Genomic DNA, 19,553 nt, shown 5'->3' on the forward strand with positions numbered 1-19,553 from the left:
GTGAGCATTTGATTTTCCCAGATCATCTAGTAACACTCTGGTTATGAGAGGGTTTTCTGCACTCAGAGATAAAGCAAACTTATAAATCATGTGTCCAATTTAACCTTTCCCTAACCTTCAATATTTCATTCCTTAGTCTCTGAGTCAGGGAGGAGAGATTTAGGGTACATATGTTCACAACTTTTATAACATTTCCACTTTAATCATCCCCATTACAGTTTGGAAATCCATATTGAAAAAAAAATATTCCTGACTCATCCTGAGTCACCAATTAAACCTTTTCTTCCTTTCTTTTATCTATTCTACTCTTTCTCCATTCCAAATTATCTAAAATTGAAATAGAGAAAAGTCCCTATCTTTTGAAAGCTCTAAAAAGGAAACTGTTGTGCTTAAAAAAACTCCCACTTATTTCTCCCTGTTTTTTTTTTTTCTGAGAATCATCCTCTTTACTTTTATTGATTAGACATAAGGAATTTTGCCCAAATAAGAGAAATGCAAACATGCATTTTTGATTGCATACATTAACTCTCCATAAAAAAGAACAGACAAGAAAACCTTTCTTTAGAGAGATAAGCAGGGAAGTAATATGTACAGAAAGAATAAGGCTAAGTTGTGAGGAATTTGAATAAAATATAAAGTGAACTTTATATTTGTCTTATACATGATAGAGGGCCAATGGAGTTTATTGACTGTAGTAGTGACATGGTCAGACTTGCATTTTGTAAGTTGTATAGAGTATGGTTTGGAGTAGGGAAGAGATCTCTTAGGAAGCTGTTACAGTAAGTCTAGTTGATATGGTATAAGGGTGAATTAGAGTGGTGACCATATGAGTGGAAAGAAGGGGATATGTGGGAGAGATGTTATGAAGGTAAAAGTTAAAAGAATACAAGTTCTCATTAAAATAAGGAAGTTCAGAAGAGGAGAAGGCTTGTTGTTGGGGAGGGGGCATCAGGGTAGATATCAAGAGTTCTGCTTTATACATGTTGGATTTGAGGTGCTTATAGGAAGTGAGATTGGAGTTAAACTAATGAACTAAGGCTAAAGATATAGACTGGAAGTTCTTTTTTTTCTTATTTTTTCGATTATCAGCTTAAAAAATTTTTTTCACGTTACTACAATTGTATTTTTCCCAATATATAATATTTTGCCCGCAGCTACTATTTTTAGCTGTATTTCCCCTCCACTTTATTTCTCCTCACCCTGATTTATTCTGTTCTCTCTCTCCTTTTACCCTGTCCCTCCTCAAAACTGTGTTGAATCTGACTACCCTCACGCACGATATTCCCTCTGCTCTAACACCTACCCCCTCTCCCCTCCCCTCCCATCCCTTTCCTCTCCTATTTTCCTCTAGAGTAAGATAGATTTCTATACCCAGTTGAGTGTGTATGTTATTTCCTCTCTGAGCTGTGTCCAATGAGAGTGATGAAGGCTCATTCTCTCCCCCTTCCACTCTTGCAAAAGCTTTTCCTTGCCTCTTTTATGTGAAATAACTTAACCCAGTCTACCTCTCATTTTCCTTTCAGTACATTCCTTTCTTGCCCATTAACTCCATTTTTATAATATATCTTCATATTCAGCTCTCTCCTGTGCCTTGCCTATATATGCTCTAAGTGTTCTAACAAATGAAGTTCATATGAGTTAACTGTCTCATCTTCCCATGCAGGAATACAAAAGTTCAACATTATTAAATCCCTTATAATTTTCCCTTCCCATTTACCCTCTCCATACTTCATTTGAATCCTGTATTTGAAGATCAAACTTTCTGTTCAGTTCTGGTTGTTTCAACAGGAAGGTTTGAAAGTCCCCTATTTCATTGAATGTCCATCTTTTCCCCTTGAAAGAATATATTCAATTTTACTGGGTAGTTGATTTTTGGTTGTAATCCCATCTCTTTTGAATTGGTTCTTTCTGGCTACTTGTAATATTTTCTCCTTGACTTGGGAGTTCTGGAATTTGGCTCCAATATTCCTGGGGGTTTTAATTTTGGGTTTTCTTATAGGAGGTCATTGGTGGATTTCCTCAATTTCTATTTTGCCCTGTGCTTCATGGATATCAGGGAAGTTTTCCTAGAGAATTTATTGAAAAATGAAGTCTAGGCTCTTTTCCTGGCCATGACTTTCAGGTAGCACAAGAATTTTTAAATTATCACTCCTGGATCTGTTTTTCCAGATCAGCTGTTTTTCCAGTGAGATACTTTACATTTTATTGTAGTTTTTCATTCTTTTGATTTTATTTTATTGTTTCTTGATTTCTCACAAAGTCATCAGCTTCTCTTAGCTCCATTCTGCATTTGAAGGAATCATTTTCTTCAGAGAACTTTTGTATCTCCTTTATCATCTGATCAATTCTGCTTTTTTAAGGTATTCTCCTCATTGGCCTTTTGGACTGCTTTTTTCATTTGATCTAAACTGTTTTTTAAGATGTTTTCTTCAGGAATTTTTAGTAATTCCTTCACCAAACTGCTGACTTGGTTTTCATAACATTGCTCTCATTTCTCTTCCCAATTTTTCCTCTACCTCATTCACTTGCTTTTCAAAATCTTTTTTGAGTTCTTCCATAACCTGAAACCAATTCATAATTTTCTTGGAGGCTTTGGATACAGGAGCTTTGACTTTGTTATCTTCTGAGTGTGTATTTTGATCCTCCATAGGGCCAAAGTAATTGTCTGTGGTCAGATTTTTTTTTCTTCTGTTGTTTGCTCATTTCCCCAGCCTATGACTTGATTTTAACTCTTTGTTGAGGTGGAGCTCTGCCTCTAGGGTGGAGGATGCACTGTCTCAAACTTGAGTTTTTTGGCAGCTGTTTTCAGGGACTCCCCATAGGAACCTCTGTTCCTTCAGTGTCTTATGAGAAGCTCTGATTGCTCTGTGGATGTCTGGTCTGTGGATGAACCCAAGCACTCTGTTCTGCCTTGGAGAAGAGTCCCTACTCTATTGTGGCACTAAAACTCCTTTTCCTGAGACTGGGACCAAGACTGTAAACTGGATTTGAACATGGGTAAAGCCAAAGAATCCTGCCTCAGAGAGAGCAAAAAGACTTCTATAGTCTCCCTCAACCCTCTTACTGTCCCTGGGCTCAACGCTCTGGAAGCAGGTGCAGGGTGGCTCCCTGCTGGGTGACTCCTCAGTCCTGCACTTGGTTTATGGGGTCAGGGTTGTGCTGAGACCTGTGCTGGACTGGACTCTACTGTCACTCTGGTGTGGCAGGTTTTCCTGCTGACCTTCCAAGTTGTCCTTGGCAATCCCTGGGCTGAGGGGTCTGGAAATCACCCCCTGCTATCACTGAGCCCAGTACCTCCAGGGACTCAGGTGCACCAGGGCTGGTCCTGGATGACTGAAGTCAGTTTGTTCTGGTGCTACCCCACTGTGCTGTAGCCCATTCCAACTTAAGTGTCACAGACCTTTTGCTTGAATCTTCCATGTTGTCTTGGGCTAGAAAATTGTTTCACTCAGTCTTTCTGTGAGTTCTGCCACTCTAGAATTTGGTATTAACTGAAGGTATTTTGGGTGGTCTGGGGAAGAACTTCCAGGATGTCCTGTCTTCACTCTCCTATCTTGGCTCCTCCCCCTAAACTAGAAGTTCCTTGCATAGAACAAGAGATCTTAATCTGGCTCTGATTTTTTTTTCCAATATATTTGATTTCCTTTGTAATCCTGTATATTTTATTTTGTGAGTTTAAAATCATTGTTTTGAGAAGGGGTCCATAGACTTCCAAAGGAATTACATCCCAGCACAGAGTGATAATTAAATTTGCTTGAAAGTCAATGAAGATCTCCAGAAGAGGGAATGTGAGGAGAAAAACCTTGTATAGTTCTTGGAACATAATAGGTACTTGATAAATGTTTGTTGATTGTTAGATTTATGTATGCAAAAATATACTTTATTGGGATCATATAAAATATATAGTATTGAGTGATCTGGCTAGTGGAAAAAATTATGGGATGTTCGAGCTGGAAGACATCATTGAGATAATTTATTGTAATCCTCACGTTTTATTGATGAAGAAATTGAGGTCTAAGTGAAGTAACATGTCTAAGTTTACACAGCTAGTAAATGTTAGATGTATTAATTTGAATTTGATTCTTCAAACTACAAGGCCAATGCTTTTCCATTATGTTGTACTGAGGTCTTGTCCAGACCTAAAATCTATTATTCTTTGACTGTGACCTTGTTTTCAGAGGAAAATATGATCTGATTTGGTTGCAATCTATGAAATGGTTCCCTGGAATCTGGTAACTGCTGTACTTTAAAATTATCCCCAAAAATTATTTAAAGTAATTTTTTTTGAAAGCCATCAGTCCCCTATTTGGATAAATTAAGATTTTTTCAAATTTTGTGCACTAATTATCAGAAGTTTCAGTTTTAATATTTAACCCTTTGGTCTTCATTGATAGCATTCTTCTAAAATTTATCAGATGGTATTTTTTTCTTTATATGTTTATATATATTCTATACTATTTTATATAATATATAACATAAAATTTATATACCTATATTTGTGTGTATATGCATATGTGTATATGTATTCATATGTATATACATATATAAATATATACAGTATAAATACAACATAAATATATGTATATATATATATACAATATAAATACATATATGTTCTTCTATATACTTAAAAAAACCCAAATTCTATAAGGAGCTTTTTGCAATCAGGTGGATATAGGTTTTGGTCCTGCTGTTTTGTAGCATCAGCTGACATTTGATAATATTCTGCTCTAATGCAATGTTCTCTATATTATTTAAGAGTGGTGAGTACAAAATTGACTTATTTATTCATTCATCTATCCAGCTATCCATCCCACTATTTACTTATTTATTTAGCTAATTATTTGCAACATGGTTTGTTTGTCTATTGGTTTGTTTCAGAGTGAAAAGCTCTTATTATATGATACTGTACAGAGTGAACTAGAAGAGAAAATTAGAAGACTTGAAGAAGATAGGCACAGCATTGACATTACCTCAGGTAAAGTTAATTTAAACTTTTTCCATTATAAAAATTCCTGCCAACCAAATGTTTGGTTTATGAAGCACTGGATTGCCACTAACTTTAGTGTATTCTAAGATATTGTTTTTAAAATTACTGAATTTATTAACAGAAATTATTTTTTCCACTGGAAAATAAAGGAAAATAAAGGAGAAAATAGTGCAACTGAATAAGGAATGTTTTTAACAAACTGATTTTAAAAAATCACAGATTTACAACTACAGAAGGTTGCATAAACTTTGAAGAATAATGTAAGTTGGCTGAAATGTCAGATGAGCTGCCTCTGGAAGAATAATGTCAAGATGGCCAATAGAGCAGAATGAGTTGTATCTTGCAAAAAATATTAAAGATAATAAAAATATCTCACTGTTATATTTAGAAAAAGAATAATGAGAAAGCTAGAGGCCCTCTTCTTGAGAAAGATTGTAATATTGTAGAAAGGGAATCATCCATTTTCCATTTTGTTTCTTCTCCATCAAAGGGAAATTTTCTTTAAACTGGAAAAATTAGAATATTAATAATGTTTTGTCCTTTATTTTTGAAGAAGACCACAACATCAGGGTTGTGATGCCATGACAAGTATATAAATTGGATTTGAGTGAGGAGGTGCTGTGCTAAGTCACCAGTCTCACTTTCTCCTCTATAGCCATCTTGATCCAGTGTCCAGATATGAATCAGGATGACTGGAGAGGTCCTTGGATACGTGGCAATCAAAATTCATTGAATTACCCAAGGTCATGCATGTAGTGAAAATCAAGTATTTGAGGCTGGATTCAAATTCCTGTCCTCCTAACTCCAAGTGCTCTATCCACTACACCACCTAGGTGCTCACAGAATAAATATTAAGAGGGAATTGAAATATAATAAATATAATAAATAAAATGAATAGAAAGCACATATATAATGTAATAGGATCTTACAGATAATATATATATATATATATATATATATATATATATATATATATATAATTGCTTTACTTTTGTGTATAAATACTCAAAAGTTACCATTATTGAAATTTTCCCAATAAGAAAGGAATAAATGAAACACAAATATCCTCCTCTATTATTGACATACTTCTGGTAAGGCTAGCAGCAAAAGTGGAACCAGAGAAAGAAAATAAAGGCAAAAATATTGACAAGGAAGAGACAAAGTGATCCCACTTTGCAGGAAGAAAATCAGCAAAAGAAATCATTTGAGATAATTGATTAGTAAAGTATCAGTATGCAAAATAAATTCACAAAATTTGCCAGTATTTCTAGATAGCTATAACATAATCCATAACGAAAATAGAAAAGGAAGTATCTTTTAAAATAACTATAAAATGCATAAAATAATATGAGAGTTAATATACCAAGAAATACCCAAATGTATGTAAAATTAAAAAATACTCCTTAAAAACATTTTTAAATTACCTAAATAATTAAAGGAATAATAATTCCAGGGTGCTGGAACTTACCAAGATAATATATATTATGAAAGTTCTTTACATATTTAATGCCATGACAAACTACCAATGGAAGATCATATAGAGCTAAACAAAATGAAAATAAAATAAGTCTTGGCAAAAAAGAAAAATAATGAAGAAAGCAAGAAGGCAGGAGGAATAGCTTTTCCAAGACCTCAGATAATTTTACATTCCTTATTAATCAAAATTATTTGGTCTTGGTTAAAAAAAATAGAAAACCCAGGATGGTAGAACATACAAGAAAAGCAAGAATCGGAGTCAATTGAACTCAATAATTTGATTTATGATAAACCTGAGTCCATAAATGACTAGGAGACGAACTCAGTGTTCAAGTTAAGTTAGTAAACATTTGTTAAGTGCCAAGCACAATGCTAAGTGCTGAAGATATGGAGAAAGATAAAAAATTAGTCCCTCCTTTCAATGACTTCACAATATAATGAGAGAAACAATGTGCATACAGTTGATTATCTTAAAAGGAAGGTACAAACATTAGAGTTTCTTTGAAAATTGTAAATCAGTTTGACAGAAATTAGCTTTAGGTCACTGTGGTACAGTTCCTAACTTTGGACTGGAATGGCCAGTTAGAGTAGATCAAGTCCTGTCTTGCCACACAAGTTTCCCTTTGTCTCATGTTCCTCAAATGTGAAATGAAGGGGATTGGAAGGTTTGAATAGCTGGTCCTTGAGATGCTATCCTATCCTACATCTGTGAACTTGATTACATCATATAACAGAAGAATCCTAAAAGGCCGATAATAGTCTCAAAATAGAAGGACAGAGACTGAACATGTAAATTTTATTGGTTTTATGAATCTCCCAAAAAAGGAAATTCCATTTACCATTGCAGGTTTTTATCTTCTCTGTGATTTTAGTCTTAGAGAGTGGTTCAGGGAACTTAGAGGCTAAATGACTTGTTAATGAGGTTGTATCAAAGATGGAAATTGAACCTAGGTCTTCCTGGTTTTGAGACTCAAACATGTTACTAATGATTAGAAGAAAATGGGATGAGGTGCTTCTTATACCTTTAGCTAATTTTTTTACTAAATAAAAAATAAATAAAATAACAGAATAGAAAATAGTATTGATTACATTAAATGCAAAATATTTTTAGAGACAGTCATCAAATGATAAAAAAATCATTGCATTGCAAAAAAAAACCTAAAAAAAATCATTGCATTAAAGATGAAAACTCTGATAAGGGTTTGATATACAAGAAACATGAGAAATTAGCACAAATAAACAAAACCTTGAGCCATTTTTCATTTTTGTGGTCGCACAGTATGAACACAGAGTTCTCAAAAAAGAATTGAATACTATTAAATATCATCTGAAAATGGGCACTTAATAAATGTTTATATAATTTTTGAGGTTTTGCCTCCTAGCTATGACTTGACCTTACTCTTTTGGAAAGTAATTTGGAATTATGCTAAAAATAAATTGAACAAGGCCTTGACTCAGTGATCCCGTAATCCTTAGAGTTAACCTCTGCCTTTAACAGGCAGAAAAAAGGATTCCATATACTAAAATAAGAGGGCAGCCAGGTAGTACACTGGATGTTCTATGAGGCCTGGAATCAGTAAAGTCCATCTTTGTGAGTTCAAATCTAGCTTCAGATCAAGCTGTATGACTTTGGGTAAGTCATTTAACCCTGTTTGCCTCAGTTTTCTCATCTATAAAATAAACTAGGGAAGGAAATGGCAAACACTCTGGTGTCTTTGCTAAGAATACCCCAAATGGTATAACTTTATTTAAAATAATGAAATTATTCATTTTACACTTAAGCAATGTTCTCACTTTATAATTTGGTTTAAGGTCTGATACTACTGAATTGGTTTCCTTTACATCTTTCTTCCCCTAGTCTCTTAAATTTTTGGCCCTTTGTTCTTCTAAATGAACTTTGTTATTATTTTCATTTTTTCATAATTTAATTGCATTACATTTTGTAAAATTGTCTTATTTATTTTATTATTTTGACTGGTTTGAGGCCAGATTTTGTCATGAACTGTAAATAATACTTCAATTATTTAGATCTTTATTTGTATAAAAAAAAGTGTTTTATGTTTTTGTTCATATTTTCCTGTGTCTGTTTTGACTGGTATACTCCCAGGTATTTTATTTTTGTCTAGTTATTTTAAATGGTCTGAAACAACATTGAATGATATGACTGTCATATAGTGTAATTTCCTTATTTTTCTCTTTTGATTAAATATATTTTAGCTTTAATTTTGTTGAGATCATGATTACTACCCCTGCTTTTTTTAACAATAAATTTTTACCTTTTTTATGTTTGTCTATATCTCTCATTTTTATAGCATTTCCTGAAGGCAGCATATTTTTGAATTCAGGTCTTTGATCTGCTGTTACTTTCCACCCTATAGGTGAATTCAGGCTTTCCACATTCTAAACTATAATTACCTGTATATTTTTCTCCTTTCTATTTTGCCTCATTGTCCTCACCCTATTCATATCTTTCCTCTCTTCTCATTTTACTTCTACCTATACCTTGCTCTCCTGTTCCTTTTCTTACCCACCCCTTCTAGAATCTCTCTCTGCTCTTCTTCCCTCTTCCCCCATCCTATCTTCTTATCCTCTTGTTATCTTTTTCCTTTTTTGGCCTCATTTGTTTCATTGTATCTCCCTATGCTGTTTTATTTTTTTTTAGACTCACTCCATTATACTCAGCTCAGCTCAAGTCTTTCTTTCAGAATACCAAAATAAAATGACAATCAAACCACTAATAATATTTTGTTTTCTTTTTTCTTTTTCTTTTTTGCAAGGCAATGGGGTTAAGTGATTTGCCCAAGGTCAAACAGCTAGGTAATTATTAAGTGTCTGAGGCTGGATTTGAACTCAGGTCCTCCTGACTCCAGGACCTGTGTTCTACCCATCTCGCCACCTAGCTGCTTCTAATATTTTCATATATAAAAAATAAGCAATTTGTCCTTATTGTGGTCCTTATAATTTGTCCTTAACATTTACTTTATATTTCTTCTGAATGTTTTTCCTTAAGTTCTGCTTTTTTTGTCACAAATACTTGGAAGTCTTTCAGTTCATTGTGTCCATATTTTTTTTTATTCCAATTATACTTAACTTTTCTGGGAAAGTTATCCTTGTCATAATCTCACATCTTTTGCTCAACAAAATATAGTATTCCAAAACCTACAGTCATATGATATTTAAATAGTTGTTTTCTTGTTGCTTCCAATATTTTCACTTATGATATTCCTGTATTTTTTCCTCTTCAAATCTCCTTCAGGTGGTGATCAGTGTCTTTTTTTCAATTTCTGCTTTACATTCCTTGTTCTAGTGCTTCAAGACAATTTTCCTTCATAATTTCCTGTAATATTAAGATTTTTTTAAATCATAATTTTTTTTCTGGCAGTCTAATTCTTATATTTTTTTGCTTGATCTATTCTCCAGAATCAATTGTTTTTCTGATTAACATTTCACATATTCTTCATTTTTTTTCATTCTTTTGTTTTTGTTTGATTATTTATTTGTGTATTAGAACATCATTAGTTTCTCTTTGTCTAGTTCTGGTTTCCAAGGCATTTTTTTTCAAGGTTTTTGATTCTCTATTTCAGTTGCTCGACTGTCTCTTTTCTTTGGTCAACTGCCTTTTGTACAATTTTCTTGATTTTATTGGATTGCTTTTTTCCCTAATTTTTCCTTGATTACTCTTATTTGATTTTAAAAGTCCTTTTTAAGTTCTTCTAGAAAATATTTTTGTATATGAGACCATTTGACATTTCTCATGAAAAAAATAGGGCTCTTTTAGCTTCCTTATCTTCCTCTGAATATGAACCCACATATTCTCTTAGTTGCTATCTGTGGTTGAGTTTTTTCTTCTTTGCTTGATCATTTTTATTTATTTTTTGTTTTATTATTGTTATTTTAGCATCTATTAATTTTTTCAAAGCATTTTGCTTTGACCTCATTTATTCTCCCTTGTCTTATAGTTATTTTTTCACTTGTTCTTTATGGATATGAAAGCAGGAGATAATCTCTTCCTAACTTTATATCTTTCCCTAAAATGTATCTATTACTTATTATTGAATAAGTTTTTAGCACCTGACACAATGCCTTGCAAGCTGTAATAATTTAATAGATTTTAATTTAATATTTGAATTGAATACACAAAATTATATTTATGCCAAATTTTTCTGACCAGAATGCAGTTGATATATGACAGAATCAAGATTCAGAGTGTTCTGAACCAGGAAGAGGGTAACTGAAGGGATCTCAGATCTGTTGGTGAGTTAGGGGAATGTCTGCACCAAGTCTTCCACTGGTGGAATGGGAAGATGAGAACAATCATTCTAGCAACCATAAAGGCAGCTGAAGCAGGCATTGTAGAGCAATTAGAGTTTGGTTAGAAATTGAAGACACCAAGGTCATCCACTGCATCTCGAGCCTTCACCAGTTTTTTTGACTGTCTTGCTACCTGACTGTGATAACTTTGGAAGAGTGAGTGAAGCCAAGGTTTGTGCAACTCTGCATCACTTAAATCTAATTTATGCACAAATCAAAAGACATCATTTTACCATTCTTAGCTCAAAGTTCTGTGTCAACAGGCAAATGATGAAGCAGCAGGTGCCGATACACTGGAAACTGTAGTCACAACCCTGCATACAGGAGATCTGGGTCATAGGGTTGTTTCCTTCCTGGAAGCAGCAGTAGGATTCAGCAGCCCCCTGGTTGTCTGCTAATATAGTGATGTTGTTTTGGTCTTTTCAGTAAGGAAGGATAAGAACCATTCAACCAATCAACTAATCTTTGACCCACTTTTTCTTTAGGATTAGATTATTTAGTTTTCAATTAATTTTTGATCTATTTTTTCACTGCCCTTTGTTGAATGTAATTCTTATTGCATTTTGATCTGAAAAGAATACATTTAATGATTCTGCCTTTTTACATTTGATTTTGAGGTTTTTATACCCCTTTTCATGGTCATTTTTTGGGTATATGCCATGTACTACTGAGAAAAAGACTGTCATGTTTAAATTTTCTAATACTGTATTTTTACCTCCTTAACTTCTTTTTTGTTTATTTTTTTGTTTGGATTCATCGAGTTTTGGTAAAGGGACCATTGAGGTCCCCTACTTGTGTAGTTTTACTCTTCCTTTAACTCACAACTTCTCTTTTAAGAATTTGGATGCCATACCACTTGGTGCACATATGTATAGTATTGATAATTTCATTGTCTATGGTACTTTTTAGTAAGATGTGCTTTTCTTCCTTATCTTCTTCATGTAGGTCTGCTTTTGCTTTTACTTTATCTGAGATCAGGATTGTTAGCCCTGCTTTTTTTACTTCAGATGAAGCATAATAGAGTCTGCTCCCACTCCTTACCTTTACTCTGTGTGTTTATTCTGTTTCAAATGTGTTTCTTGTAAACAACATATTGAAAGATTCTGGTTTTTGATCTGTTCTGCTATCCAAGTCTCTTATGGGACAGTTCATTTCATTCACAATCATAGTTATATGATTACTACCTGTGCATTTCCCTTCATCATATTCTTTCTCATTGTCTCTCTATTTTCTTCTTTTCCTTTTCACTGGTGGCCTCCCCAGATCTGCCTTCCCTTCTGTCTGTCCCCCCCCTCCCCATTCTCCATTCCCTTGATTTAATCTCTTCCCCTCCTACTTCCCTGTTGGGTAAGATGGATTTCTATGTTGAACTGATTATATGTTTTATTTTCTCTTTGAGCCGATTCTAATAAGAGTAAATAAGGTTTAAGCAATGCCCATCTTCCCCCAATTGTAATCGATCTTTTGTACCTTTGTGAAATAACATAGCCATTCCATCTCTCCCTTTCTTCTGCACCCATTGTACTCCTCTTTCCCATTCCTTATTTTTTTTATGTCATTTCCTTGAGTTCATCTTATATCCATATCTAGATGTAGCATGAGTGATACAGTTTTTTTTTTAGGTTTTTTGCAAGGCAAATGGGGTTAAGTGGCTTGCCCAAGGCCACACAGCTAGGTAATTATTGAGTGTCTGAGACCGGATTTGAACCCAGGTACTCCTGACTCCAAGGTCAGTGCTTTATCCACTACACCACCTAGCCGCCCCGAGTGATACAGTTTTAAAGAATTATAGTATCATCTTTCCATGTTAGGATGCAAACAGTTTAGCTCCATTGAATCCCGTTATTTTCTTTTTCTTTTTTTAGCTATTTATGCTTTTTTTGGGACTTGAAAGTTATTTCTAATAATAGACAGTGCATTTTCTTCTTTTTTTTTCCAGTCTTTTGATTTTGTTGTAACATTCCTTACAATCTCAGGAAGTCTTTCACTGATTTGGTCTATTATAATTTTTAGGGAATCTGTTCTTTCTATAAAATATACTACTTTCTAATTCATTTGCTTCATATTTTTCTTTGCCTAGTTTGTGTGGAATTTTTTTTTCTTTTATAGTTTATCTACAGTTATTATGAAGCTACTCTTTTCTTTCAGGTTGGATTTTTGGGTATTACAGGATCTGTAATATAACTTTATATTGGTCAATTTCTTCTGTTTACTCATATTTCCATCATTGATGCCATTGAGTAGAGTGGTTGGTCTTGCCTAGTCCAGACCTGTATTCTTGTGTAGATTTCTACCTCCCTGGATTTCTCTGTTATAAGAACTCTGATAGATTTAGAATTTTATGTTGCATTACTTGATCAGTTGTTGGGAAATATATTAATTTTTTTTCTCCCAAACTAATTTTATTTTCAATAACATGCAAATATAGTTTTCAACATTCATTCATTTGCAAGCTTATAAGGTCCACATTTTTGTACCACTCACCTTTCCTTCTTTCCTTCCCATGGCAGTTCACAATGTGGTATGTTGTATATGTACAATGACATTTAACATATTCCTATATTAGTTCTGTTGTGAAAGAGGAATTAGATCTAAGGGGAAAAAAACATGAGAGAGAAAGAAAAAATATAAAAGACTTAAGAAAGTGAATCTAGTATGCTTTGCTCTGCATTTAGATTCTGTATTACAGATTTTTCCATCTCAGAATGTTGCATGTAATGTGTACAATGTTTTCTGGGTTCTGCTAACTTCATTAAACCACAATTCATACAAGTCTTTCTAGACTTTTCTAAAGTTCAGTCACACAAGATTTCTTATGGAACAATAATACTCCATAACATTCAGATATCATAACTTGTAAGACCATTTGCCAATTAATAGGCATTCCCTCACATTCCAATTCTTTGGCATTACAAAAAGTGCTGCTCTAAATGTTGTTTTTTGTACGTGTGAATCTTTCCCCCTCTTTTATGATTTCTTTGTGATATAGACCTAGGAGTGATATTGCAGATTTATAACCTTTTGGACGAGATGAGGTAGTTCCTCAGATTTGTTTTAATTTGCATTTCTCTTATCAATAATGATTTGGAGCATTTTGTCATATGTCAATAGATAACTTTAATTTCTTTATCTGAAACTGTTCATATCCTTTGATAATTTATCAATTGGAGAATGTCTTGTATATTCTTTCAAATTTGATTCAGTTCTCTATATATTTTAGAAATGAGCCCTTTATTAGAAATACTGGTTGTGAAAATTGTTTCTCAGCTTTCTGTATTTCTTCTAATTTTAGTTGCATTGGTTTTGTTTGTGGAAAAAAACTTTTTAATTTAATGGAGTCAAAATTATCTATTTTGCATTTTATTTTATTATTTAAATTTTTTTATTTATTAAAGGCAATGAGTTTAAGTGACTTGTCCAAGTATTTTGCATTTTACAATGTTCTCTATCTCATTTAGTCATAAAGTCCTTCCTTTTCCACAGATCTGACAGATATAATTCCTTGCCTGCTAATTAGCTATATGGTATTGACCTTTTTACCCTAAATCCTGTACCCATTTTGACCTTATCTTGATATAGGATGTGAGATGTTGGTCTATGCTTAGTTTCTACCATTCTTTTTTCCAGTTTTCTCAGCAATTTTTGTCAAATAGTGAGTCTTAGCTTGGAAGCTGGAGTCTGATTTTATCAAATAGCATATTATAATAGTCATTTACTATTACTTCTTTTATCCCTGATCTAAACCACTGATCCATTTCTCTAGTTCTTAGCCAGGACCAGATAGTTTTGATGACTGCTACTTTATTATTATAATTTTAGATCTGGTACAACTAGGCCACATTCCTTTGCATTTTTTTCATTAATTTCTTTGATATTCTTGACCTTTTGTTACTCAGGATGAATTTTGTTATTATTTTTTTCTAACTCTGTAAAATAGTTTTTTAATAATTTGCTTGGTATGGAATTGATTAAGTAATTTAATTTAGCTAGAATTGTCATTTTTATTACATTAGTTTGGCTTACTCATAAACATTTGACATGTTTCCAATTATTTAGACCTGATTTTATTTGCGTGAAAAATATTTTGCAATTGTTTTCATTTAGTTTCTGGGTTTGTCTTGGCAGGTAGAGTCACAGATATTTTATATTGTCTACAGTTATTTTAAATGGAATTTCTCTGTCTCCCTCTTGCTGTTGGGCATTATTGGTAATATATAGAAATCCTAATAATTTATATGGGTTTATATTTTATCCTGCAACTTTACCAAAGTTGTTAATTGTTTCAAGTAGTTTTTAAGTTGATTTTCTTGGATTCTGTAGGTTTACTATCATATTATCTGCTAACAGAGTTTTGTTTCCTCACTGCTATTGTAGTTCCTTCAATTTATTTTTGTACTCTTATTACTAAAGCTAACATTTCTAATATAGTGCTGAATAATAGGTGATAATAGCCATCCTTGTTCCACCCCCTTCTCTTAATGGGAATGCTTCTTCTTTATCCCCATTACTCTATAATGCTTGATGATGGTTTTGAAAATTCCATTTATTCCTATGCACTCTAGTGTTCTTAACAAGAATGTGGGCTTTATTTTGTCAAAATCTTTTCCAGCATCTATTGAGATAATCAGGACTTCTGTTAGTTTTGTTATTGATAAATTCAATATTGCTGATTTTTTCCCCTAATATTGTCTGTTTTGATTCTTTCTGGTTTGGTATGAGTACTATATTAGTGTCATAGAAGGGATTTGGCAAAACTCTGTTACCTATTTTTTTCAAATAATTTATCTAGAATCAGAATTTGTTTTTAATTGTTCTTAAAATTCATAGAATTCACTTGTGAATCCTTATGATCCTATAGATTTTTTCCCTTAGGGATTTTGTTAGTGGTTTCTTCAATTTCCTTTTTTGAAACAGCGTTATTTAAGTATTTTATTTCTTCTTTTGCTAATATGGGTAATCTATATTTTTATAAATATCCATTTCACTTATATACTCAGATTTGTTGGTATATATTTGGGCAAAATAACTGTGAATTATTCTTTATTTTATTCCTAATTTATGGGGAGTTCACCCATTTCATTTTTAATGCTGGTAATTTGGTTTTTTCTTTTTTTTAATCAGATTAACCAGAAGTTTATTTATTTTAATTTTTTTCATAAAATGAATTCTTAGTTTTATTAGTTCAATAATTTTCCAAGTTTCAATTTTATTAATTTCTCCTTTGATTTTCAGAATTAAATTAGACATTTAGTTGGGGATTTTTAAATTGTTCTTTTTCTAGCTCTTTATCTATCTCTTTTAGTTGCACGCCCAATTTATTGATCTCCTCTTTCTATATTTTATATTCATGTAAGAATTTAGAGATTTATTTCCCCTAATAATTGCTTTAGCTGCAACCCACAAGTTTTGGTATGATATCTCATTGTTGTCATTGTCTTAGATGAAATTATTGATTATTTATATGATTTGTTGTTTGATCCACTTATTCTTTAAAATTAGGTTATTTACTTTACATATAATTTTTAGTTCATCTTTCTATGATCCTTTGTTACATGTAATTTTTATTGCATCATGATCTGAAAAGGATGCATTTAATATTCTGGCTTTCTGCATTTGATTGTGAGATTTTTATGCCCTAATATATGTCAATTTTTGGGTAGGTGCCGAGTGCTGCAGAGAAGAAGGTATATTCCTTTCTATCCCCATAAAATTTTTTTTCAGATGCCTAGCATATCTAACTTTTCTGATATTCTATTTACCTTCTTAACTTCCTCCTTATTTATTTTGTGGTTAAATTTATCTAATTCTCTGTGATAGAGGTCAAAGTCCTTCACTAATATAGTTTTGCTGTCTATGTCTCTCTGTAACACATTTAGCTTCTCTTCTAAGAACTTGTTCCATATATGTTTAATATTGATAATATTGTTTGTTCTTCATTTCTGAAGAATATCACAAAATTAGGGAGGTCATGCCATGACAAGCACATGAATTGGATTTGAGTGAAGGGTATCTCTGCTAAGTCATCAGCTTCACTTTCTCTTCCAAAGCCATCTTGGTCCAGTGACTATATATAAATTAGGATGACTGAAGATGGCTGTGGATATGAGGCAATCAGGATTAAGTGGCTTGCCCAAGGTCACATAGTAAGAGTCAAATGTTTGAGACGGATTCAAACTCCTGTCCTCCTGACTCCAAGGCTGGTACTCTATCTACTATGCCATCTAACTGCCCTAAATATTTCCTTTTGCCTATGGGCCTATATGGTGATCAAACCTGTGACCTTGCTGTTATTAGCATCATGCTCTAACCAGCTGAGCTTACCAACCACTACTCTTAATATTGATATTATTTCACTGTCTGTGGTACCTTTTAGGAAGATATAATTTCTGTTTTTCCTTGCTATTTTTGTTTTTGCCTTTTCTGAGATCAAGATTGCTGCCCATTCTTTCTATTCTTTTCTTTTTTTTCTTTTGGTTTTTGAATGACAATGGGGTTAAGTGACTTATCCAAAGTCTCACAGCTAAGCAAGTATTAAGTGTCTGTGGTCGAATTTGAACTCAGGTCCTTCTGACTTAAGGGCTGGTAGTCTTTCCACTGTGCCACCTAGCTGCCTCTACCTGTTCTTGCTTTACTTCAACTGAAGCAAAATAAATTCTGCTCTAGGATTTTCCTTTTCCTGTGTTTATCTTTCTGCTTTAAATGTGATTCTTGTAAACAGCATTTTGTATGATTCTGAGTTTTAATCAACTCTGCTTTCTGCTTCCATTTTATTAGAGAGTGCATACCATTCACATTTACAGATAGGGTTACTAACTCTTAATTTCCCTCAATTCTATCTTCCCTGTCTTCTTTGTTCCTTTCTCTTTCCTTTCCAATTATCTCTCCTTACCAATGTCTTGTTTCTGATTGCTGCCTCTTTCAAACTTAGCAGCCTTCTGAATCAAATCTTTTGAGAGTGCTACTTATTCAGTGCTTATAGCCTCCTTTCTTACCTTCTACTGTTATAGTTCCTTTGTACCTCTTTTTTTTTTTTAGGTTTTTTTTGCAAGGCAAATGGGGTTAAGTGGCCTGAGACCAGATTTGAACCCAGGTACTCCTGACTCCAAGGCCGGTGCTTTATCCACTTCGCCACCTAGCCACCCCTCTTTGTGCCTCCTAATGTGGTTTTATTTATCCTCTAATGCCTTCTCCTTCTTCTTCCATTATAATCCTTCTTTGCATGTCCTAATTGTTTTATACCTTTCTTATACCCATATCCTCTATCAAAATATACTCCTTTTATCTGTCCCGATAGAAATACTATTCTCAAGGACTCATTACAGTTTTCTTGCTTGATTTATAAGCATCATTATCTCATCATTTTATAACCACAGCCTCTGTCCAAATACTCTCTCTGTCCAAAACTCCTCTCAAAACTATCTTATTTTAAATACAATTTTAAAGTCATTAGCATCATCAAATAATAATCACCCTGTTTCCAAGTACATGCCCTCCAACTGTCCCTAGAGAAATACAACTTTCATAAGGTAAAGCATCATGTAAACCATTTTAACTTTGTGATCCACTTATACCCATGCTCTCTAAGTACACTCCCTCCAACGTCCCAATAGAAATATAACCCTCATGAGCTAAACCATCATTTTCATGATCAATTTATACCCATACCTTCTGTCTAAGTATGCTCCTTTTAACTATCTTAAGAGAAACACAATTATCAAGATTCACAAGAGTTGTTGTCTTGTATGCAGACAGTTAAATCTTAGTGTCTAATGTTTTTACCCCTTTTCTGTTTACTTTTTTACACATGTTTTGAATATTACATTTGAAGATGATATTTTTCTGTTCTGTTATGGTCTTTTTATAAGGTCAGCTTTGACAATTCTCTATTTCATTGAAAATTCATTTTTTCCCCTGAAAGAAAATGCTAAATTTTGCAGGGTAGTAGATTCTTGGTTGTAATCCAAGATCCTTTTGCCCTCCATGGGCAAATGTTTCAGATTCTCCAATCTTTTAAAGTTGAAACTGATAAGTCTTGTGTAATACTGACTGTGTCTTCCTAGTATTTAAATCTTTTTCTTTTTGACTGCTTGTAGGATTTTCTACTTTAGCTGAGAATTCTGAAATTTGGCCTAAATCTTGGAATTTTTATTTTAGGATTTCTTTCTTGGGGAGATTGATGAATTCTTTTAAGAATTATTTTGTCTTCTTATTCTAGGATATTAGAGCAGTTTTCCATGATAATTTCCTGCAAGGTGTTGTCCAGGCCCTTTTTTCTGATCAAGGCTTTCAGGTAGACCAATAATTCATAAATTCTGTCTCCTAAATCTATTCTGCAGGTCAATTGATTTTTTTTCCTAAGAGGGATTTTACATTTAATTCTATTCTTTCAGTCTTTTGGTTTTGTTTGATGGAATTTTGGTGTCTCATAGAGTCATTAGTTTCCATTTGTCCCATTATATTTTTTAGTGTTTTATTTTCTCCAAATAGCTTTTTTATTTCATTTTCCAAATTTGTATTTCCAAATTTTACTTTTAGATGAACTGTTTTCCTTTTCCAATTGGTTGATTTTACTTTTTCTTTTTTGCAAGTCAGTGGGGTTAAGGGACTTGTCCAAGGTCACACAGCTAGGTAATTGTTAAGTGTCTGAGGCTGGATTTGAACTCAGGTCCTCCTGACTCCAGGCCTGGTGCTCTATCCACTGTGCCACCTAGCTGCCCCCTAATTTTACTTTTTGATGAGTTATATTTCTTTGTTTTTTGACTAACTTTACATTTTG

General features: G+C 33.1%; 1 protein-coding gene across 5 annotated transcripts in view; it reads left to right on the forward strand.

Moving 5' to 3' along the window:
- The window catches only part of BRMS1L (BRMS1 like transcriptional repressor), a 160,956-nt gene that overhangs the window by 113,780 nt on the left and 27,623 nt on the right, over positions 1-19,553 (forward strand). For all 5 annotated transcript variants that reach the window (XM_074213389.1, XM_074213387.1, XM_074213385.1 and 2 more), the window contains exon 5: positions 4,882-4,978. In XM_074213389.1, coding sequence (XP_074069490.1) covers positions 4,882-4,978 — 97 coding nt within the window. The remainder of the gene's footprint in view (positions 1-4,881; positions 4,979-19,553) is intronic.

Source organism: Macrotis lagotis, chromosome 1 (genome assembly GCF_037893015.1).
Source record: "Macrotis lagotis isolate mMagLag1 chromosome 1, bilby.v1.9.chrom.fasta, whole genome shotgun sequence".
Classification (NCBI taxonomy): Eukaryota; Metazoa; Chordata; class Mammalia; order Peramelemorphia; family Peramelidae; genus Macrotis; species Macrotis lagotis.